Source organism: Saccopteryx leptura, chromosome 3, assembly GCF_036850995.1.
Source record: "Saccopteryx leptura isolate mSacLep1 chromosome 3, mSacLep1_pri_phased_curated, whole genome shotgun sequence".
NCBI lineage: Eukaryota > Metazoa > Chordata > Mammalia > Chiroptera > Emballonuridae > Saccopteryx > Saccopteryx leptura.
The window spans coordinates 234,632,044-234,657,264 of record NC_089505.1 but is presented as its reverse complement, the minus strand read 5'-3'; the positions used below and the strand labels follow the sequence as shown (position 1 = coordinate 234,657,264).

Below are 25,221 nucleotides of genomic sequence, written 5' to 3'. Positions count from 1 at the left end.
ATACCGTACTAATTACTGTAGCTTTGTAATATAGTAGTTTGAAATCAGGGAGTGTGATGTCTCCAGCTTTGTTCTTTTTAAGACTGATTTGGCTATGCAAGGTCCTCTGTGGTTTCATACAAATTTTAGGATTGTTTGTTTGTTCTATCTCTGTAAAAAATTACATTGGAAAATTTGACAGTGATTGTATTGAACATGTAGATTGTTTTGGGTAGCATGGATCATTTAACAATTTATTAAGTCTTCCAATCAATAAGCATGTAATATCTTTCCATTTATATTTGGATCTTCAATCTTTTTCATCAGTGTCTTATAGTTTTCAGTTATTTATCTCACTTAAATTTATTCCTAGGTATTTTATTCTTTTTGATGACATTGCAGATAAGATTATTTTCCTAATTTCTTTTTTCTATAGTTCATTAGTAATGTAGAGAAATAGATTATTTTTGTATATCGATTTTATATACTGCAACATTACTGAATTTTAGTCCTCGAAGTTTTTTGGTAGAGTTTTCTACATATCATGTCATGTGGAAATAGTGACAGTTTTATTTCTTGCTGTCTAATTTGGTTGGCTTTTTTTTTTCTTGACTAATTTCTCTGGTTATGACTTCCAATACTATGTTGTGTAAAAGTAGCTAGATTAGTCATCCTGACCTTATAAGAAAAGCTTTTCACCACTGAATATAATATTAGCTGTGTGCTTATCATATATGCCCTTTAATAGCTTTACACACATTAAGGGGCAGGGCAGTGGAAATAGTGATTAGTGTTAAAAATCAGCCTCTAGCTTTTATTGTGGCTTCTCAGCCTGGGTGGCATTTTCACTACCCATTGTTGGTTAGCAGTGGTTTGAGCAGAACCATGTCTAAATAAGATTTTGGACTATGTTTCTCTACTTCCATAAGTCCTTAGTCTCTTCTCTTTGAGACCTTTACCTAAGCTAACAGCATAGTCCCAATGTGTGATCATATTGGTAAGAAGCACATATTTTGTCATAAATCTTCTGGAGACAGTGTAACTTGCTATCCTGTAAGGATAATTTAAATGGGAAGATTTGGAGGCACTCAGATAAATATTTGGGGTCCCCTTCTCACATCTCAGACCATAACTATAAGACTCATTACTTCGTAGTAATGACACAGAAGCCCTGTTTTTACAACTTAGATAAAAACAATATTGAAATGAAAAATATATTGAAATTAATGGAAAAATATTGGATTCAGTTTTTCTCTGAGAACCCATTAAGTTTCCTTAAATTTAGCCCAGGGCTGAACATGGCTACAAAATATATACAACACATGACATTATCATTTTCAATTCAGTTTGAAAGCAAATAAAAACAAATGGAAAATATATATATAATACAGAAGAAATTCCTGAACACTAAGAGTGACTCAGACTTCTTTACATATTACCTATTTTACTCCCAATTTTAAAAAACAAACATTTTCACCACTTTTCAAGATGTTGTTCTGCTCTTTTTATTCAGTATGCATTTAAAGAAAGAAAACATTCTTCAGATATCAAGATTAAATGTGTTTATTTTGAGTTAGTGGATACAATGGCATAGTAGATACCAGCACTCCAAGCTACACCTATGGGTTTGCCTCTAAACCTTCACACATCGTCCGTGTCCACTCCTCTAACAATCCACCACTGGGCCTCCTATTTCTAGCGAAATCATAGTTCAAATAAAAGAAATAAAGTAAAAGCATGATTGGTTACTACATTGTGCTTCCAGTGCCCCCAGAAAGATAATTGTCTCAAATAAATGTTTGTTGCTTTCCATACAGGGGAAGAATTGATAGCATGAGCACTAGGCATGGCACTACTAGAAGAGAAAGAACAGAATACAGATTAGAAGAAGCATTTTAGGCTGGAGGAGTTAGCTTTCCCTTAATAAAAAAGCCACATGTCATGGACGTGACTTCAAAGTTAAGTTGTTCAGTTCTCTGGGCCACACACTGAGCGTATTGGCGAGTACATTTTTGCACTGAAACAGAAGCAATACAAGCTTTATGTTCTACCATTACACTTCCAGATTTTTCACTTAATATACCTGCCAACCTCATGATTCTTGCATGCATTAGAATTTGCTCTTTTAGAGTTAAGTTTATTTTCCCCATCCCTCCCACTCCCGGAAACATTGCAGTATGAATTCTTCACCAAATTTTGTGAGAATGTTGCAAAGAACAGCTCTGTGCCACCTCAGGACAGGACTTGCCTGTCCCCTCTCCAGGCTTACAGATGGATCAGTAGTATTGATCGTATCTCATCTTACATGCAGACTGCTCCCATAATTTCCCCATGCCAGAGGCATACGAGTTGGCAGGTATGCATATAAAAAATTGATTTAAAAACAAAAGGAAAAAAAATAAAGAAAAAGCTTTCTTAGTAAAGCCTATCATCCTAGAAGGAATCCATTGCTTTGAATTCACTTAAGGCCTGTACAGGCGAAATGTGTTTCTTCTGAGAACCTCGTCTAACTCGCGTCTGGAATTCTTCAGGCTTTTCTCTCTTCACAAGGGGCTTCTTCTCTGGAGCCTTCATCTTCCAAGACACAACCGGCGAGTTGACAGCTGCTGTCCCATAGACCTTCTGGTATTTGGTCGAGGCCACATAGGATGCTTTTACCGTGAGGACAACAGCATTCATCAGGTTTTTAGCTGCCTGGATGAGCGATGTAGCACTGTCCAGCTAGAGTGAGATACACCTGGGTTAGTTAAGGCACAACAATCACAAGCTGGTGGTGCAATTTCACAGTTAAAACAAAGCTTTGCTTGTGCAAGTATACAATACTGTCCAAAGAAGCAAATTACTACATGATAAGGTGAATAGATTATAAAGCAGTCATCTATCTTTTCCCATCCCTACTCCCAAAATAAAAACAACAAGAAAAAAATGAGGATATCTATGATGCATAGTTTTATTAAAGTCCTGATATCTCTGAGGTAAAGCCCTTTTGAGCATGAAAGAATTCCAATGTTAACAAGTTTTCAAAACAGTCTCTCTCATGTTATTACATTAGGCTGATTGGTAATGGTCACAATTACTTAAATGTTTAAAAAGCATTTGGAAGGCACTGAAGAATGAAAAGGTATGAGGAATCACATTGTAATCGTATGCCCTGCTGCTCCCCCACCCCAGGGGAAATATATCTCTATTATTTCTACATCCTGAGTTTAGGACTGGTAGGGACAAAGGCAACTAAACTGAGGAACACCCATAGGTTTCCAGACTTTTTCTCAAATGTTTATTAAGCTTGAAAATCCATTTGACTATTCCCAGGTCTCAAATATGCCTCCCATAAAAATGTCAATAACTGTGCCAGGCTGTTGTTGTAGGTCAGAGAGCATTCAGTGAGACCCCCATGTCCATGTGTTAATGAAATATTGATTAGCATTATGTGCCAAACATTACTGTCAGCACTCTGAATTTCCCCATTTAACTCTCACAACAATCTATGAAGTGGCAACTGTCCTTGTCATTTTATGGTGAGAGGACAGGTGGATGCAGAGGTCTAGGAACTTCCACAGTTTTCCACAGCTTAGGTGATAAAGTCCTTACAGAATGGATTACTATATCATACTGTCATATTGTTGGGCAGGATAATTTCAAAAAGGCTATGAAAAGTCACAACATGAGCACAGTATGTTTAGGAGCTCATTCCCAGCCTCTCAGGCCAGGGACTTTTTCTTAGGTTATCTTTTCTCCGCTTTTAACTAGTTAGACAGTGTGGTACATACTGAATACGAGACCATTCAGTGTGTTTCAACCTTCTATTTCCTTTCCTTCCTAAACCACAGATGCTGGAAAAGAACAAAACTGCATTTCCCAGACTCCCTTTCGGCCAGAATTTTAATGTAACCTGGTGAAGGGACATGCTGCTCCAGCCTCAGGGATGCTTAACCCTTTGAGTAATAGTTTTTTTTCATGCTTGCTAACCCCTGAGAGTGAGTTTTGGGTTTTTTTTTAACAAAAAATAAAATTAGTTCCAGTTACAGTTTTATTAACTTAAAATCATGTGTTTGATAAACAATTTATGGAAACAAGAAGAACATACATTTGCTTTTTAAAATGTTGCCTAACACATTTTTAAAATAAAGCAATCATACTCCGGATAATCAGGAGGCACGAGGACGTACAGGAACATTCATACTACTCAAAGGGTTAAATACAGTTTGTTTATCAAACTTCTTTCAATATTGACTAAGGAAATATACCCATTGCCATTAGATGAGGAATCCAAGGATGTTCCTAAGCAGTGTTGTTCCTAGTTGTTATAATGACTTGTTGTATAACCTGTAACTGATGGGACTATAGCTGCATTAGAGAATTGGGAGCCAGGCCTACAGCCTTTTGGGTACAAGGTGATAAGCAAAGTGTTTAATTGGAGGAACCACAAACACTGTGGTTTCCCTGTGTGATGCGATCAGCATTCACTTTAGCTTCTTATCATTTCTTGAGACCAGAATGTGTCCCAAGCAGTGACCAAGAATATGCTGTTCTCTGTTCCATATCCATTATTAAAGCAAAATTAAAAAAAATATTCATGACAAATAAACTCAATTCCTCCACCAACAAAAACCCCCAAGCAGTGAGGTAACTGAGGGTAAAAATGGAAGTTGCTTTCTTTGTGTTAATTTTTTGCAGTACCATAGAACTGAGATTTTTACCACTAAAAAAAATAAAATTAAACATCAATATTACATTGGCCTCACAATAATATAGAGAAGCAAAGTGATTTGTGGACTAGAACCATGATTCAGCAAATATTATAACTGACTGCTTTGTGAGTTAATTCAACCAAATGGATAGAGGAACTAATTTCTCTACCACTTCTATTACACTATACAAGATGCACAGATACCAAAATAACTGCTTAACCCAGATTGCCCAGTTTCTACAGCTAGCTAAGAAAAAGCAAGTTCTAGATTATTCATGTTAACAGAAGAGAAGCTAAGCATGGATTAGTGCAGTGATTCTCAAAGTGCAGTCTCTGAACCAGCAGTATCAGCATCACCTGTTAGAAATGCAATTTCTCAGGCCAAATCCTCTGAAGCCAAACTTGCAATTCAGGGGATTCTGATGCATGAAAAAAGTTGAGAATCACTGAATTAATGAAACCCAAAGACTATCCGAAGGCTTATCTCATCCAATGATTTTAGGACTTTGACCATGCGTGAATTTGAAAATGTCATAGCCAGTTATCTGACTGAATTTCACTTTTTCCATCTTTTCTATTATACCCCCAGGTAGAAGTGTAAATAATGTAAAAAAAGAGATAATATAGTAAAATTTTGGGACAATTAGAAGATCAGTCATGGCTTCTTAAGCTTGTGGATACTATATCCTTTGGCCAATTGATGGTAAGTCTGTCAGGTTTCAAAAATAAGTAATATTCATAAAGTTAGTTAATTCTATTGTGTGCTATGGGTAAAAAGGGTGAAATGATATAATAGCAGGGACAGTTCCATTGATTTGTGTCAGAGCAATAGAATTAGTAAAAGTAGTAGAAGTCATGTCTATTGTATTATTAAATGGTTCCCAAAAAAGGAAATCTTGGGAGAATTGAGTGGATCCGAAGAGAAGAATTACAAGTAATTTGGAGATTTTTACCACAGATTCCATTTTCAGATAGATGGTGTCTAATTCTGCAGCAAAAATATGATAGCCTGTCTCTTCTTCAGAACCCCTTTGTTCTCCCAGCCTGAAGCAGGAATCCTGTGAATAAACCTAATACATTGGTCGAGAGTGAGACAGCTCTGAAATACACAGCCAATTATTTCATTCAAGCTACCTGGTAGGGCAGATGCTGATTTGTGGCAAGGCAAAGTGAGGGGGGGAGGACCTGGCCAGCTAAACTTGAACAAATATACTCTAGACAATTAATCCAATCTAAAATTAAAACAAAATTTGACTGTTCCTTAAAACTTGAGTTACCAAAGGATATTTTTTTTCCATTTGCCCTATATTCAGTTGAATGAGATAATTATCTACAATAAGACTTTGTTTTATTAAATATAGGTCTCCTTTATGCTTGCCCAAAAAAGCACTGAGACCTGGCTTCCAAGTGGCACATTTTTGAAAAAAAAAAAAAATTATAACGAGTAAAGCTATATGGCCAGGTAATTTCTTAACCACAAGGTTTTGGAGAACTTATTTAACGTAACTGCATTCTATTTAGTGATTTATACTGTAACCATGGCATTTTCAAACAAGATGTGCAAATGATTCTGTATAAATTTTTAGTAATAATAACCAACATTAATTGAGGAATTAACAGGTGCTTGGTATTGCCTTAGTCCTTTTTATTGCATGATTTAAGTTTTTAAAAACCTTGAAGTAGGAACATTCATTACACACATTTTACAGGTGAACAAATTGAAGCTTAGAGAGGTAAGATAACTTGTCCTTCAGTAACTGGCAGAGCAGAGAATGGGACCAGTACTCTCTCTCTCTCCAAAGCTCACCACCTGAAGCACTACTATACTTCTCTGAAGCATCCTTCAAACTCTGGGTCTTGTTTTATTCAGCGACTATCTGTCATTCGAAATGAGCCTGTCTCAATTATTACCTGTCTGGGTGGAAGTCTGTCCTTTATACTTGGTAGCATCCTATAAACACCATGACTATATCTGGGGAAAAACTCCCTTTCACCTGATCTGTGATTTTTCATCTTATGTTCATGAATTCTTTATAAGGGGACCTCCTGGCTCTGCTATGCTATTTCTCTGTACTCAGCCCCTCCCAGTCTTTCCTGGCCTTTAGGGTGTCTTCTGGCCCTGCATGCTAACTCATGGTGGCTGTGCCTGGAATCTGAGACACAGAGTTATCTTACATTTGCTTAGATTCCAAGAAGCAATTTCGCTACACAGTTGACGGGCTAGGGCTAAGCGACTCTAATTAATTGGTGTTCTGCGCCTTTATCAGTGCCGGTTGTACTAGCTCTCTAACAGCCTCAAAAGGGCCAAATCTCAGCTATTCCTCAAGCTGGCCCACATATACACTGAACCTTTCTGCAAAAAGACTTGTATTTTTCCTGCTTAAGGGCTCTTCTATTCCTACTGGATGTCCCATTCAGTTTCTATGTCTAGTCTAAGAGAAACTATTAATTTTCACCTACTTTTAAAAATAAGAGCTTACATTTAGCAAATGCGACCACGAATCAGTCCAGAGACTGATTCCCCAAGGTTCCTTTCTCTCATTCAATCTCACAACCTCTCCTGGCACAGACTATTATGTTCCATTAGGATTTAGAGAGCCACACAGCTTGTCCAGGATCACATTCACATAAGAGGTGAAGAAGCCAAGATTTAAATGCTGGCAGTCTAACTCCAGAGCCCAGGGGCCGTCTCTCCATGCTGCTTCCCAGAATCCTGTATGACAAAACAGTCCACAGCCCCAAATCTATGCTAGACTAATTCTCTGTTCCAATTTATAGGTCTCTGCTGTCCCTAAGCACAGAAATTAGGCTTCTCCTAATTCTATCACTATTCTTTTTAAATATCAAAGTATTATTTAAAAAAGGAAACAGATGTTTCCTCAAATCTTGTTCTATTACAGTCCATGAAAAACAAATAAGGGTGGGAGAACTGTTGTACAGCTGTTTCCATAGGGTGTTTTTGGCTTTCTCTGCCTGTTACCACTCTTATCTCCTTAACTCTACTCAACTGCTAATAGATCTCCCTCTCCCATTCTCACTTTGTGTTTTGAATGGAAATAAAATACTAGAGGGAAGATGAAATTTCACGAATTGGGATTCTGCCATTAATTGATATTTGTGCTGTCTTACTTCCTTTTGTCAAAAGACGAAGATTGTCATAAAAAGGGCTTAAAATAACTCAAAACTTTCAGGATCATCTGAAGAGTTCTAAACCTCCACGTCTTAAGTTCCATGCTATTTCATTAATATGAGGTTTACATCCAAGAGGTATTCAGTTTCCATAGAAACAATTGTGACTGGATGACTCGAACACACTCCTTTAAAGTTCAACTACATTTCTTGAATTGCTGAATTCTCATTTACTCTTAACCCTTAAATCTATCCCTCCATCTTTCTACCTACTTATTTATTCATATAAGTATTTCTTCAGACACCTATTGTGTATCTATTTTGTGCCAAACACTGAGGTTTAGTGTTCCACATGACACATAAACTAATGCTCTATGATAAGTGCTTCAGTAGGATGTAAGGTGCTAAAGGAACAGAGAGAATGGGAATCTATCTTGAGTCAGGGACAAAGTTGGAAAATAAAGCTTCATGGTGATCATGATAACTAAACTTGCTTTCATGGTGATCATAACTAACTAAACTTATGCATGAAATAGAAGGTTGGTAATGAAGGACAGTTCTAAAATTTCTAGTTGGTATGACTGGGTACATATTGATGTTCTTAACCCAGATCTTAGAAATTCGTAGAAATAAGAGGGAAGGTGAGGTGCTACAATGTTGTGTAATGTTGGACCTACTGCGTTTCAGGGTCTTTGTTACATATAGTTATCAAGGGATGGTTGAAATTAAGGAAGTAAAACTCAGTAAGCTAGATATGAGAAACCACGTGTTTCTCTTCTTTCTCGTTTCATGAACAGTGTTCTGCATACTATAGGCATATATTTTAAATGTTTCTAATTTCTTATCCCCTTCATATTATTTAGCATTTTTACAGAGAGATAATAAAAGACCGAGTAAAATATTAAATCTGCATTCTTTTGTCAAGCTAAAAAGTCCACTAAATGTACTAAAACTTTTCTCAGCATTATATTTTCATTATCAAAATCAATATTCTTTTAATAATTGAAGAAATATAACACCATCAAAAAATAGCTTAACCATTCCTTTGACAGCCAGGGCTACTTCCTAGTTTTTAAGTAATCAGCAATCACTTAGTAATAATAGTGAACTTCCTGGGGCCAACCAGAAATAAAACAAATGCAGTTTAGATTTAACAGCTCATTTTAAAATCACATATAAAAAAAAGCAAATATAGCATAATCAAAAGTGCAAAGTAATGTAAAAGAGGTGGGGGAAAATGCATTGGATTCACAACATATAATATTGTAAATGGCTTAGGATATTAATTTGAGAGGGCTAGACATATAATTACAGAAAAGAATTAAAAATATCACTGAGTTTTACAGTAATCTCTTTAAAATATGCAGGTAGAGAGAGAAATACAACCTGGAAATGAGTCTATTTTCAAAAGGCTGATTATCACCAAAATATAATAAAACACAAATGGCAGTTCATGAAAATCCCAGGGATGAAGCAATCCATCTTTGGATTAAAAGTAATGCAAATGCCATGAAGATACTGGGTCAGATAAATAGAATAAAATAAACCAACCCATTTGAAGGTGATCTTGAAATGTAAAAACGAAGGAGCTCACTTTGAATGCCTCAAGAAATTCAGACATACATGGGAGAGGGAACCCACTTCCATTTGGCCTTAGGCTACTTTATTGTAATCTTCTCAAGTCAGAGCTGACAGTGCTACTGATTTTGAGCATGCTGAAATTGTTCTGCCAATATTGGTAGAGTCCCTTTCAGGCACTTGTAAGATCTTTTAATGGGAATAACTTAGTGTTTAACATAAGAACAAGAGATATTTTAATGGAACTATGCTATATATAATCAGGCCTGGGGTAGTATTTTTGGTGGGGAGGAAGTTGTGAGAATTGACAATAAATTTAAACACCTTGAGAAAACTGGAATCTTTCCACTGGGGCTGGTCATTTATTTTTATTTAAACAGTTATCTACTCAAAATGAGTCACAAATTGCTTGCAGAGAAGAAAAAACGTACTTTGCAACAAGTCAGCTTTGCTCTTAATGAATGAGAGGTTAGAAATCGAGAGCATTGGAGCCTATTATCTGTCAAGAAGAACATTTCATGTTTAAAAAAATCCATGAGGCTTTGAAGAGATATTTGATCTCCTTAGAAACTCTGATACATTTGAAATACCTTGAAATATCTGCCTACTTTTTCCAGAGTCTATATCAACAACACTATTCCAAAAGCTCTAGCAAGTGCAAGGTAATAAATAACAAGCAAACAAAGACACAGTGAGAAGGTTCAGCCTAATTGCAACCTTCTCCACTTTATGGATGTTTACACAATTGCAAAAAAGACAACTCCTTTGTGGCAAGCCCTCACTTTAGTGTTCTAGTCCACTTACTCTTCCTCATCAACATCAACAATAAAGTGTGTTAGCAAAGGTGGAGTCCTTCCTGTTAAGACAGTGACAGTGGTCAACACAAGACAGCAATTTGCCACTCATCTCTGTGGTGGACATGGCAGACATTATTAATCAATCACAGCACTTTGTTCCCTCGGTATCTGCTGGGTGGCAGGTGCAATAAAACTTCTCTCCCTCCCTCCTCCAAGAGGTCACATTTTGACAAAGTTGTCAAAAACAACTTGCTATGTTATTTATTATACCTCTACCTCTACTTCTATATTTAAACTTGTTAAATACCTGTTTGTTTGTTTTTTACTAATCAGATTGTAACAAATACTTTTATCTAAGTGATGCATATACTTTTTTATACACTTATTACTGATACTGAAGTTGCTAATTAATGAAAACCATTAAGCAGAAGACATAAGGATTAACAAAAGCTTTTGGGGGGATGATATTAAACAAGGTGATAAAAATTAACTGAATATATTAAGAAGTGTGATGTCTGAAGTGCAAAATGACCGTCAGAAGTGTGCTGTGATTATTACTAAAAAGAAAAAAAAAGCTTCATTAAAGCTATTAACATTAGAACATTCACCAATTCTTAACTGCTAGCTAAAATACTGTGGGATAACCCCTGTTGAGTTGGATTACCCCCAAGGGTATTCCCATTTGATTATGGAATCTTGAAAAGCAAATGTTTTACAACTTTAAGTAGTGCATCAATCACGACAGAAAGGAGGACAAGAGGTGTGTAATTTTTTCTGCAGGGCTTCCCTTAGTGAAGCCAGGGAGGCAGCTGGTGCTCTACCAACCCTGAAGGCCAGTTGTTAGGACATCTGGATGCAATGGCTCAAGATTAAGTTGGCAAAATCCTTAGCAGAAAAGCACTGCAAGCTCCTCAGATTGAGAAAAAATTCTCCACAGCATTGCTGAGAAATTTACCAATTGGCTCTCGCGTAACTTTCTCAACTGGACAAATTTGTGTCTTCGTTCTTAATTCATTTAGGTCCGTAGTAGCGCTTCATAGTCAGCCAGTCTACTGATTAACTGCTTTCATTTGCATTTTTTCAATTATAGGTAAGTAAACCTTGGGGACTCCCATGAAGGTTTAATTACAGTCAACAAATCTCCTAAATATGGCTTAGGGCTATTTTTCCCACCATTAAAGGCAGCACAGTTTTTGCTCAACCCAAACAAGGCTTTCTTGCTAACCTTGGAATCCCAAGGAGAAGTAGGAGTACTGAGACATGTTGATCCTTGGAAAGTTCTGAACAGGCATTTGTTTATCTAGGCAATCCCCACCTCCCTTCACTATATTTCTTCCTCCCTGCACCCTTTCTTCTCTCATACTTAAGGATCTCCTCTCTGGGTTGTTCCCACATAACAGCACAACTACAAGAAATAAATCCAACAGGAGAAGCACTGCCAATGGAATTTTAGGGTCCCAGAATAATTAGGAGCTATTCCTGGGTAAGAAGACAATTTCTGCGTCACTACCACCCAAGGTACAAGCTTTGTAGCAACATTTTACAAGGCTAAAGCTCTTTTTGCCTTCCCTATAGGAGAGCTAGCTCGCAGACCAGCACTGTTGATCTATTTCCCCTCGCCCCATCCTTTCTTCCTGAGCAGTATCAGCATGACTAGAAGACAAATCTAGGAAAAGCCATCATCCAAGAAAAATCCTAGAAAAATAAGTCTTCATAATGAGCCACTAATGGACCCCAACTTTGTAGGAATGTGCTGACAAGAAGTCTACTTAACACCTTATGAAATGGCTCCTAGACTCCAGCATGCAAAGTGCAACCACTGAGTGAAGAACAAAGTACAAGAGCCATGGACCACATCTTTGGGAGCTGGTGGGTGGAGGACTGTCCCTACAAAGTAAGTATAATCTGAGAAGCCTGGGTTAGACTCCTCCATCCTTGCACTTCTCTTCATAGTCAACCACAAGAAACTGTGTCATATGTCGTTATTCATACGTTGGGGAAAGTCAACTCCCATCCAGTCTATGTCCTCTCCTCATCAGGCTATGGAAAGAGCTGGCCAAAGCCTCCATTACTACCTGGGTCCTGGATGAATAGAGTAAAAATGAGCAGAAGAGACCCATTCCCCGGGGACTGTTTGCTGCCTCTTTCAGGCTCCTCGTTCCCTCGTTCTCACCTCTTTCTTCCAAGTCCTGTCCATTTGCTTCCCTCTGGTAAGACAGTCTCACATTTTTTGTTCTGCCTCCTCCTCTCCCTGCTGCTCCCTCCCTTTCTATCTTTTCTTTTCTCATAGTAGGGCAAGCCTGGGCTCTGGGCCCTCGTTCAAACCCAGATGGGACTGATCACTGAATAGTGTGATCTTGAGAGAGCTATTTAATCTAGCAGTACTTCAAACTTTTAAAATAAAATTAAAAAAAATATTTAAAATTTAGGCATTAAATGATAAAATGTTCTTAAAGTTGAGTGCCTGGCACATGGTAGGCCCTTAGAAATCTTAGAGGTTATTATTACCATGGTTTAGTTTTCCTTAAATAACCATTTTAGTTAAAAATGCATTTTAAAATTACATTTCTCCATGTCCAACTCCTCTTTACTTTCTACTGTCAAGGTTGCTCCCACCCAGCATTCCAGCTCCTCTAGAACCTCTCTCTTACTGCACCTGCAACGGCCTGATTCCCCACATGCAGGCTGTTTATTTTGGTTAAGATATTATCCCTAAATATTTATTAAAAAGAAAATTGTGCCTGACCAGGAGGTAGCACAGTGGATACAGTGTTGGACTGGGACTCAGAGGACCCAGGTTTGAAATCCCGAGGTTGCCAGCTTGAGCATGGACTCATCCGGCTTGTTAAAGGCTAATTCAACCAGCTTCCCAGAACCTGAGTATACCAATCTTATGCTTTAGGCCACACTGTGCTTAGATTAATTAACCAAATAAGTTAGCAAAGGGCAGGTTTTAAGAAAAGACATTCTAAAGAAAAAATTCAAGATGAATAAAAGTCAAAATCTTAGAAAAGACATTACCTGAGTTATGACTGGGATGGGTCGGAGAAAGCAACTAGGGTAGGTACAAAATAACCACAATGGACAACATTAAGTGAAGCCGTACTAGTCCATGTGCCAACCTCCTTCAGAACTAATAAAGCAAGGATGGGTGATTTGTCCCCAGCCACAGTAATTTCTTCATTGGCACCATTGGCAGATATGCTAAATCAATAACAGTACTTTGTTCCTCTGATCCTAGAAATGCTCTCAGAATTCCTCTCAAAATATAACCCAGATAATCACTAGCAACTGAGGAAAGTCAGCAATCAAGATAAAACCCCATTCACTATCCCCTGTATTCTACCTCCACAAAAGCTAGGCTTTGATTGAGTACTGTATTAACATCCTTTCTCCCCATTATCATAATTTTCTTCTCACATCATTCATAAAGAATAATCTTTTAAATAAAATGCAGAAAGTTGAAGTAAAATGATAGAAGCACATGTAACAAAATAATTCATTAACAAAATTTCAACTCTTCTTTCATTACGGAAATGAGAATTCCGACAAAAAGAAGCGGACATCATTATTCAAGGGTTCACAAGAGGTCTTCAGTATAATGTATAGTTTAAAACCAGTAATTTTAATTAAATTAGTTTTAAATTTGAGCAGTTGATCCATAGCTTTTTATAATTGAACACATTTTTCTGCCTACTTTTAAATGTTTTTTGAGCGGATGTAGAATAATACCCTCCAAATCTTTTTCTTTCTTCCTGGTTTCTGCTTTTCCCATTGTAAGATCTATACCATCTACCAATTTTATAACATATTCATACTATTTCCAAGTGCTCTCACTGTTACAGATTCAGGGAGAGGTTTTCTATCTTTAGTTCAGGGGAAAACTCAATGAGTTGTAAGCATTAAGTCTTTAACTTCCATCTAGATCACACTTCTGGTTCTTGCATGAGTTATTTTCACAGATAAGACCTCTTGACATTTAGGAAATGATCTAAGCTTCTGCAGAGGTTTCATAAAGACTCTTCTTAACTTTCTAGAGATAGCCAGGAGCTCTATGTTTAACTCCACACCTCTATCCCAAGCCTGTTCCTCCCACAGTGTACTTATTCTGTTATTGGCAACACAACTCTTCCAACTGTTCAGGTTAAAACCTCAACATCTTCTGTTATATCTTCTTCTCTTTGATACATCATATCCTGCCAATAGCATCTTTGAAACATATACAATATAAACCTCCTTTCACCTTCTCCTCCCTCTGTTACCACCATGGCCAAACCATCAGAATCTCTCATCAGGATTATGGAATATTTTTCCTTAGCTTGTTTCCTCTCTTCCATGTTTCACCCCCTTTAGTCTATTTTTAAACAAGAGCTAGAATCATCCTATTAAATAAACTCACACAATGTCACATTTCTTAACATTGCCTTAGCTTGTTTCCTCTCTTCCACCTTTTACCCCCTTTAGTCTATTTTTAAATCAGAGCTAGAATCATCCTATTAAATAAGCTCACACAATGTCACTTTTCTTAACATTGTCCAGTGGATACTGATTTCACTCTGAGTCCAAGCTATCAAAATAGTCTTCAAGGTCATATACTCTTGTCTCCAGTGGTTCTGCTTTCTCCCTTGTTTACGCCACTCCTAAATACTGGTTCCTTGGCTATTACTCAGACTGACTAGTCATGCCCACACTTCAGGTCCTTTTTGTTTTTCCTCTTCTTAGAATAGTCTTCCCCCAGATACCTGTAAATCTTGGTCCCTTGCCTTCATCAAGTCTTGAACCAAATATCACATCTCAGTGAAAACTTCTTTTCAAACTGCAACTCCATTCCTACTTTACCCCCACAATTTGCTCTCCTCTTTCTCTGTGTTCATGTTTTATTAATAAAGTCATCACCAAATAAATAAATAAATAAATAAAATAATAAAGTCATCACCAACCAAACAAATATTTTCTATTTTCTTCTTAGGTTTATTTTCTCCCACCCTCTGCTATATCAGAGTGTGACATATAGGTCTTCCATAAATATTTTCTAAATGTTATTAAACAAATGTAAGTTTATGGATGAGAAAAGAGAGATGACAGGCTTGTCCAAAGATACAAGGATAGGGAATAATGCCTACTGCCTCATGCCTTTTTCCTGTTCATTCTTTCATGGAAGATTACTGAAAGGCATGATATTGACAGGAGTGTGGAATTTAGGGGCATAATTGAAAATGTAAACTTTAGCCAAAGTGTAATCCAAATCTTAAGGCCCCTTCATGTGCCCTCAATACTAGAGCTTCGGGTTTAGGCTTTCCTCAGAAAATATCTACAGTTTTACTCTTTGTGTCTATTACTTTCAGTGTGTAAAAGTCTAAGCTTTCATTAAAGACCATTTCCCCTATTAACAATATCAGCATCTGCAAGACACTGAGCTGTGTTTGCTAGATATGGTGCTGGTGTCTTAATAAATGAGCTCTATTCCTCAGAAGATATATAAGATACATACCATCATCCCTTTTCTACATATGAGGAAAACTGGAATACAGAAAGTTTAACATCTTTGTGAACTTGGTTTCACAAAATTCATACTCCCATCAGTCCACTGTGACACTATTTTCCCTGACCAGGATTTTACCATGGTCTTTGCTCTGAACTCTTTATTTCTGGCTATTGGTGCCATTTATCTGTAGCTAAGCATGAGTTATGGTGGTATGAACTGCTCACATGATTGAATCATGTGACCAGGCAGAAAGTGAATTTCCTTTTGGCACAAGGCGAAAAAAATTTAACACCAATTTCCAGTCTTTCAATCATGATTCACATAAGGTATGAAGTAGGCAAGTTGTAGGGACATCATCATCTACTTACTCGTTTTCTTTCCAGCAACTTATGCCATCTACATGTTCATAGAAAACTTGATTAAATAACACCATCTATTTCTCCTTTCCTCATCTACCATATATACCACTTCCTATTTAAGAAAACATGAAAAATATTCTAAATATCTACAATATGCCTTTTAGTGTGCTATACAACAGGCACCATGATATAATGTGAGGTTGACTAGTATACTCATAGTTTAAAAAAACTATATATATATATGTATGTGTCAGAATCTATAGATAATGGTAACAGCTACTTCTTGAATTTTCTCTTCAATCACCAGTCTATGGAAGACAGAACTCAGCAATGTCCTTATACTGCACAAAGCACAGGATTACCCATTAGAGAAACTAGTTCTAGTCTTGGCTGTGCCAGATAGACTGTGAATGTTAGGGAAACTCTAGTGACCTCTCTGAGCTTGTATTTCTTCAATGGTACAGTGAGGTTATTAATACCAATATATTTCATCAATTATTTGGAGATCCTAGTGAGAAGGCAAACCTAAAACATCTTTAAATTTTTAAATAAGTATGTCACTGTAAAATATAATTTCTGGGTACCTTTGGAAGTCCTTTTAGAATCTTCATCATAATTTATTGGGTCTCCTGGGAACCTCAAGCCCAAACAGCTACACAAGAAAAGGTATTCCAATAGATGACAGGCTAGTGTGAGGGCACCATAAGCCCTAGCAAAATAAGAGCAAGTTAATTCTGATAGTAGGTTAGTTAAGCTTTCTACTTCCAGCCAACAGTGGACATGACTAGGGACTGAAGTATGAGTGGGGTGACCTAGCTACAATCTCATTTTTCTCATTTATAGAGAATGGTCAAAAATGGGATTCTCAAAATAAATAGAACACAGGAACCTTCTATTAGAGACCTAAAAGCTGGCCATGGAGTGCAGCCCGAAAAGCTACAGAAGGTCAACCAAAAATAAAGGCAAACCATTCTTGCAATATAAGCAGCTAGTTCATCCATGGAGCTCTTCTTGGGGATTTCAGCTCAACTCTGGTCATTTCTTGCTAGAATCAAAATATTAGTTGCTTATTTGCCGCCCTCTCTTATAAAAACAAACAAACAAAACAAAACAATGTATATTTGTGAAAGTCTTGTCTTCCGTATTTGACTTCTGACAAACAAGTTCTTCCTAGTCTTTCCTTGGCACATTCTCCACAGAAGCCACATGGGATTGGGTAAACACATCCCCTGTGTTTAGTCAGTTGAGTGATGAATTCTCAGTCTAGGTTGCTTCTTCAATTGACCCATAAGACCAGGCTACTGATAAAAGTTGATTAGTACTTCTCTATATTGGGTTAATGTTCTTTGGATGTTTTCCAGGTTCAATACATATTGAGCATTCCAAGCAATTATATCTTTTCTTTATGTTACATCACATAACCTTCACCAGAAAAGAAGAGAAATGATACATCACCTCATTCGCACTACTCAATAGGTGAAGGGACTGGGGCTTAAAGAGAAGTAACTTGCTCGCTAATGAGACAATTATCAGGGATTTAAATGCCTGATTTCTCTTCCTGGGTACAGGGTATTTAGCTATATATACACTTCAGCTGTGATGGCTTTTGAATAAAATAAGAAATGAAGGACAGTCAAGGTGGTTCCCCTGAGAAGCCAGGATACTGCTCCTTAGAGGTGCCTGCCAGGGCTTGGCCTGGTTTGGACCCATATAGTCTGTTTCTCCCAGAGTGACTGTACTTTCTGGGAAAATGCTGCAAAAGCATCAGAGGGTTCTGTTCAATCTAAAACTGGAAATACAATTTCTTTGGTACAACAAAGAACCTCTATATAGGTGGACAACATGTAGTCTGTTCCTTTGCAAAAGAGGTTGAGCTATACAAGAAACTTTCAAAACCACAGATTAAAGGCCAGAGTAGGCTCAAAAGACTAAAAATGTATAACTGCATTACCAAAAATCATAGAAAAATATTATTTCTTCCTTTGAAAAAAAGCCTCAAATCTATGACATCGAAACAAAATTTCTTTGAAAGAAAAAACAAAAACGTACTTCATGCACTTCCAATGAAATAACAACTTTTAACCAATGAAAAAAGATAAACATGAAAGGGTCAGGGAGGGTCTGAGAGAGTATCTAGCCCCTACTAAAAATCATGCTTAATGTTAAGATGAAAGTCTCCTCTAGGCAGGATCTCTATCCTGGAGTCCCTGTGAATCTAGCCTTTGACAAAGTTACATCACCTCCATATTTACAATAAGATGGAAAGGCCACCTCATTATTTTTTTACCGGATACACTAAAAAATGCCAAGGCAAATTCTTCAAATGCACTGCAGTGACATCTTTGAAAGAAAGAACTATCTGTTATATCTAGACTCTCCACTTGTTACAGCTCTTCAACTTTCTCTTTAAAAAAATTAATATTAAGGCATGAAACATTCCATTTCTACCTGTAGCTTGCTTGATTTCAAGGGCTCACCCACATTAATTTCAGCATTGCAGAGCCAAATAGCATCTTAAAAATACCTGCATAATTTGCATCTCAAAGACCATCAGCCTGCTGCATTTTTAATATTTTTAAAATATAAACTATTACTGCTTTTTTTAAATTTAAAAATGTACTTTTTATCTCATCATATAAGAATTCAATTATGAAGAGAATAGCTAAAGTAATATGCAATGATATGTGAAAAGGATTTGTTTTTGAAAAGTGCTATAAAAACAATTGAATGGTTTGAACCTCTATACCCTCGTTTGTAAAAAGCAAGAAATTGAAGTCATTTTACCTTGTTTAAAAAGTTTTAAACAACATTCTTGCCAAAGCCCTTAATTGCCTTTGAGAGTAAAAATGCCTGTGTCTATAAGACAGGAAGATTTGGGGTAACTACCAGTGGAGGTAAAGACCTTTAAAAGGCATATTAATATTATGGTCAGAGGATGATTGTAATGGGTCCTCAGGAGTCTTGCTCTAGGAAAGTTCTCAACCATACCATGATGGCAATATTGGAGTGGGTATTTGGCACAAGACACATGACTCACTATATCTGCCATCTTCCACCCTTCCAGGAGGGCGAGGTAAATGCCTCCCTTTCAGGTAGTCTATATGTTCTAAGGAAAAGGTCACAATTCCAACCAGAACTATAGTTCTTCTCCAGGGCAATTTTGTCTCCCCACCCTGGAATATAGCTGGCTGTGTCTGAGGACATTTGATTATGAGTACTGGGGTAGGGAGGCTGCTACAATCAATTAGTGGGGAGATACCAGAGATGTTGCTAAATATCCAATGGTGGACAGCCACAACAAACCCTGAAAAGTAAGAATTATCCAGACTAGGCTAGACTATAAGAACCTAACAGAACAAGCCAAGAAGTTTCTTAGGAAATGGTCAAAACTGATGTCAAGTCCTGGAAAGCGCTCACCATAGCTCATAGGCTTTCCTCCATCCATTTCCCGGACTAGTATTTTTCAAAGAATGATCCATGAGGTCGGTGCATCAAGAAACATTTAAGAATAGAATATAGATTCCTGGTCTCTGATGTGATCTTCAGAACTGTGGAAGCAAAGCCCAGGAATTTTCATTTTAATCTGCTTCCCATGTGATTCTTCTACAAATTAAAATATAAGAACCACTACTTCATGTCTTTGTTAAGGTCATTCCCTTCTATATTTTCAATAATCACCTATCTGTAAGCAATTTTTCTAGGACTCCCAATGACAAATGAATGTAATCTCTATGAGAACAGGGCCTTAGCTGGTTGTTTACTGCTGTATGTCCAATGGCTCAATGTGGGTATACATGAGGAAAGAGAAGAAGGGGGCACTTACATCATCCAAAAGACTATCTTTTAGGGAGAGACAAAATAATGGGGAAAAGAGAAACACATTAGCTACCCTTATATTTGGTATTTCTACATTTTGAATACTGTGATAGGTGCGTGGCACATGCTAACACATTTAATTTTAATAACAATACAATAAAGTAAATATGGGTATCACCACTTTGTAGATGAAAAACAAGGGACTCAGAGAGGTCAGGAAACTTGCCCAAAGTAACACAGTAACTATTAGAATTCAGAATTCATGTTTCACTTAATGGAGGTTATATAAGGGCAAGAACTATGAACCCGTGCTGAACTCCCCCCAGTTATTTTGTTTTGTATTGTTTTTTCCAGATTCCTCATATGATATAAGAAATTGTTAAAGTGAGAAATAAATATTCCTGGGAAATCTCCTTAAAGGGGGGTAGCATAGCTAAACCGCACACTATTTTGCCCTCTCACCTCTTTTCTTCTTCCTAGATGGAACATAGTAATGTGGAGAGTTAGCAGTCATCTTAGTCTAAAAAATGAACTTGGGAAGAGATGCCCCCTATTAAGTAGAGCAGACCATAGAGTCAGGAGGGGTCTGAGCCCTTGATGCCAGACTCTGGGCTTACTATCCTGGCCTTGAACTACAGACATAGATTGATGTGAGAGAAACAACCTTATTTGGATGATTTACCATATGCAGTTGTAATTAAACCTAATTAAAACATGTGCAAGGCTTTATAAAATTACTAATACTGTTATCAGGCATTAATAATTCAGGGCACTAATTAAAAACAAAATTTCACATCTAAATATAATTAACATTTTAATATATCATAACCTTCATGTGGGAGGGCAAATGACACCAGCCATGGCACTGCAGCCCTCATTTTCAAGTTTCTTTTTAAAATAAATTACTAATTTGATGAATTCAGTCCTTTGGAAAAAATTCAGTATGTTTTTATGCCATAATCTTAAAAATAAAAAAGTCTACTTAATGTACTAGAAAGATTAAAGTAAATTACAAAGAAATTTGTTAGCTAGAAAAAGAATTACTTGATGTTTAGCTCCAAATCTTAGTAAACTTTGAAATCTAATATTTAAGAGAGTCAGGTGCTTTCATGTAGGAACAAATGAGTGAATGAATGGTCAACTTCAGAATCATTTACTGGGATTTTCAGTGTGATCTTAAACTTAGTAAAATGGCAGACAGAATGGCAAAGAAGTTAATGTAGTAAGCACTCATTATGTGTTCATTGTGCAAAGAATCGGGGAAAAATGAACATTGAGATACATTTCCTATCTTTATGAAGCTTCCAAACTAATTGGAAGACATAAAATAAAATGTTATTACATTGAAGTGTCATATCAGGAATGAAGGACAGAACTCATAACGCTGTGGGGGATGTCATGGCAGGCTTTCTGGAAGCACTACAATACACCAGCCACTAACTTTGTGACCTCCAGGAAGTTACTTGAATTCTCTGAACCTCATTTTCCTAATATTTTTAATGGAGACGACAGTGTCTCCTCCATAAGATGATTGTAAAAACAAACCGCATAATGCATTTAAAATGCTGAGCACAGTGCCGGGATCATACTCTCTCAATATATCTTAGCTAGTATATTAATAATTGTTATTTACTACATGCAATCCACCCATGGTCCAAGTAGCATTACTATTCCAACTTATAAATCAAAAGTGAAAGCTCAGAGGTTAAAAATATTGTCCCATAGCATCCAAATTGTGAAACACACAGTTGGTTTCCAAATTCACATTTAACAGCAATACCTTGCCCATAATTTTAACATCTACCTTAAAAGAATAGGGTATTCTCTAACTTATATTTCAGACCTGTGATATCAAAACCATGTGGCTGTTACTGCTGTTGTCTTCCCTATTATTCAAGTAAAATGCTAGGCCTTGAGGTAAATAATGTTGCCAGGTACATCTTAGAACCATGCAAGGTGACATTTGCCTGGTTGTTAGAAAGGCAATTCCAGTACTACATATCATTGGTAAGAAAACTCAGAAAGGTCTCTAGGTCATCGTGCCAAAACGTGAAATCCAATTTGCTCAGTTAATGGTAGACACTGGCATCCCACCTGTCAACTGCTTCTAGAATGTGACAGACAGTATCACCATCTCTGCGGAAGAAGTTACTTCACTTATCTGCACAAACAGATAGATATAGAGAAAAAGGAAGGTTCCCTATCATTCCTTGACTTCCAAGCAACAAAATTCTGAAGGAAAAATAGATTCTCATAGAAACAGCAGAACTATACATAAAACAATTAGGGGGTTTAACCCAGAACTCATTCATACTGCTGGACTCTGAGATCCACCTTCTTTCCAGACAGAGGTTATCCTCACATTTTAGTCAAATATAAAATACCTCTCTAGCCCCTCTCTCTTCTCATATCTTTGAACAATTGTTTAACTTTCTACATAGACTAACAGCCATAGGATAACAGCTGTGACCATGGGGGAAAATAGAGAAAAGGTAGAACTTCTAAATAATTACTGATTCAAACATACAGTTTTGTAATTAATATGCTTTCATCATAGACCATATAGGTCAGGCTCTATACTGGCAGGCAGCCTAATTTCTCCAATCATGATAGGAATGTTAACACATTTCTATTCATTTCTTTTTAAATGAAGTTTGCCTAATTAAAGTTAAAAAGTAGCCAAATAGCTCTACCAAGGAATACCGTTCAGGCACAAATACGGTCCTAGCGAGTGCCTCCTACCCCTTGTCTTGGCAGGTCTTGAGAGCTGAGGACCACTTGGCTCTGAGCTCCATTAACTCTTTGTAGTGCAGCAGGACAATGAAATATGCAAGATGGTTCCTTATACAGATGTAGTTTCATGCCTCTTCTTCAAGGAGATTTAATAGCAGCACTTAGTAATTCTTTATACCAAATCACCATCATTCTTAGAAAGTTCTTTTATGGTTATCCAAAACTCAAACCAATTTTCTCAAGAACATTTTTATATTACCTGTAAGTCTTATTTCTACCAAGTGTTTTTATTCTTAACATTTTAATACTCTTTTTTTTTTTTCATGAATCTTCTTCCAAGAACATAGAAATATGAGTCAGTTTTGTTGCCTTGTAGAGGTTCTAAAAGTTTGGTGTGAAAATGAATCACCTGGTACAGGTTTGAGGGTCGGATGGGGCATTTAATTACAGATTCCAAGAACTCACTTCCTACAATACTGATTCAAAGTTCTGCAGCATGGCTCAGGAATCTGCATTTTAACAGCCTCCTCTCACCCCTCACTGTGCTTAGCATGCAGATGACCCTCTGACCCCTTTGAGAAACAGTCATGAAAATCGGAATGGGTCAGGAAAATGTCTTTGCTATCCAATCGCCAGCTACCTTTCTAATTTCATCTCACTTTTCTCCATCTTTCTACCCATCTCGGACACGTGCAGGTCCAGTCAGCACGGAATACCTCTGTGTCTCAATACCATGAGCATGCTTTCTCTCCTGGGAAAGTCCCTTCTCTCTTCCTCTACCTGGAAACACCTACTCACTTCTCTGTGCAGGACTGTCCCTCTTATGAAGCCCTCTCTTCCCCTCCTCTATGGAATGCCCCATCATTTTGTATATACTTCAGTTGGCATGATTATCATCGTCTACCACAGTTAACTGGTTCTGTCTCTTTCCCATACTAATGCCATGTCTATCCACATGGTATTTACTCAATAAATGTGGAATTATAAATCTACTGATCCTCTCATTCTAAAACTGTATCACTTTGGGGAAGGATGGAGCTGTTGCCAACCTTGTCATTGTTCTCTTGAGGAAAACATAATTCTAATATTTCTAACTTCCTTTGATGACTTACATTGCTTCACAAAGTTTTATGTAAGTCCCTACATGGGCTTTTTTGGGAGAAAGTTTTAATAGAACTTTATAAAATTGATGTTGATTCTGCTACTTCATCATTCCCATCTAGACAACTTTTGCTTTTGAAAGTGATTTTCTGAGATAACATATTCCAAAAATTAATTTTTAGTTATGATAGGAAATTAGAAAACATTTTACTGGATGATTGAAATCAAGTCCTTAGAATCTGGAATGGTAATTTCTTCATGGAATTCCAGTCTGTTAGAAAGGCCAGCCCTGGCTAGTTGGCTCAATGATATAGTGTCAGCCTAGCATGTGGATGTCCTGGGTTCGATTCCCAGTCAGGGCACATGGAGAGGTGCCCATCTGCTTCTCCACCCCTCCCCCTCTCATTTTTCTTTCTCTCTCTCCATTCCTGCAGCCATGGCTCAATTGGCATAAGTTGGCCCCAGGCACTAAGGATAGCACCATGGCCTCAGCATCAGGCACTAAAAAGAGCTCAATTGCTGAGCAACAGAGCAACATCCCAGATGGGCAGAACATCTCCCTCTAGTGGGATTGCCAAGTAGATCCAAGTCAGGGCTCATGCAGGAGGCTGTCTCTGCCTCCCCACCTCTCACTGAATAAAAAAAGGCCCTAGTAAAAACTTGGAAGAAACATGGATGGCAAGAAAATACAAAAAATAGTGCCCTCCACATGATGTAAAGTATGTACTATAACAACAGAGAGGCTTTCAAATATAAGTAGTTGTCTTTGTCAATATGGGTAAATCGTGCCCAAATCAATAACCTCCTTCCATGTGTATCAGGGAAAGAGACTTGCATAATCATGTGCAGTTTTATTTAGTGGTTTAAACCTTCTCAACCATGGCTTTTGAGTGCTGAATCTGACATGACTTCTGCTCAGTACACAGACAAGCTTCCTTTTGCTTTGGAAAACCATCCTGGTTACATGGATTCTCCTTAGCAAATGGGCATTTTTCATGACCATCGACCTTTCTAAACCTGTCAATGATAATCCCTTTCTACCTTTATCAGAAAACCAGAAAGTCTCAGAGCTAGAGTCTCTTTCTGGCCCTAATTCCTTTATTTACTTCTCATCCACATTTGTGGCTGTGAGTGACCAGGCGAACTTCTGTGTAACTGAGAAAACAACTGCCTGATGCTCTCTCAATAAATAACCATCGTCATTCACTTACTCGCAGCTTCCTCCACTCTTCTAAACAGGTCCATCTTATATCATAAAGTCAGTACACGATTAAGGGAGAAGGGGCTTTGGAAAAGTATGGGGCTGGACTAGAAGGAAGGACTTTGGTTTTGATACACGGCATATCTAAACACAAGGTATCCTTTGTAACATTTACAATCCTGTGGTATCACCGACCTGAAATGCCTCCCTGCTGTACTTTGTATGACAACACAAATTTAAACCACGCTGTTCAAAGTTCTCACATAGCTCTCCCAGTACAATCCAGCCCACCCTGGCCATAGGGCTGTTTCTTGGTTCTTTGACACTTGCAGCCCTCACTTCTAAACTGAGAG

At 37.4% G+C, this 25,221-nt stretch overlaps 1 protein-coding gene across 4 annotated transcripts in view; it reads right to left on the bottom strand.

Annotated features, from left to right (window-relative positions):
• Positions 1–1,526: 1,526 nt before the first annotated feature.
• The window catches only part of CTNNA2 (catenin alpha 2), a 1,214,276-nt gene continuing 1,190,581 nt past the window's right edge, over positions 1,527–25,221 (bottom strand). For 2 of the 4 annotated variants that reach the window (XM_066377864.1, XM_066377862.1), the window contains 2 exons: positions 5,623–5,739; positions 1,527–2,700 (listed from right to left, as the gene is read on the bottom strand). In XM_066377864.1, the coding sequence (XP_066233961.1) occupies positions 2,413–2,700; positions 5,623–5,739 (405 nt within the window). In that variant the 3' untranslated portion in view covers positions 1,527–2,412. The remainder of the gene's footprint in view (positions 2,701–5,622; positions 5,740–25,221) is intronic. The other 2 variants (XM_066377865.1, XM_066377863.1) reach the window with 1 other exon arrangement.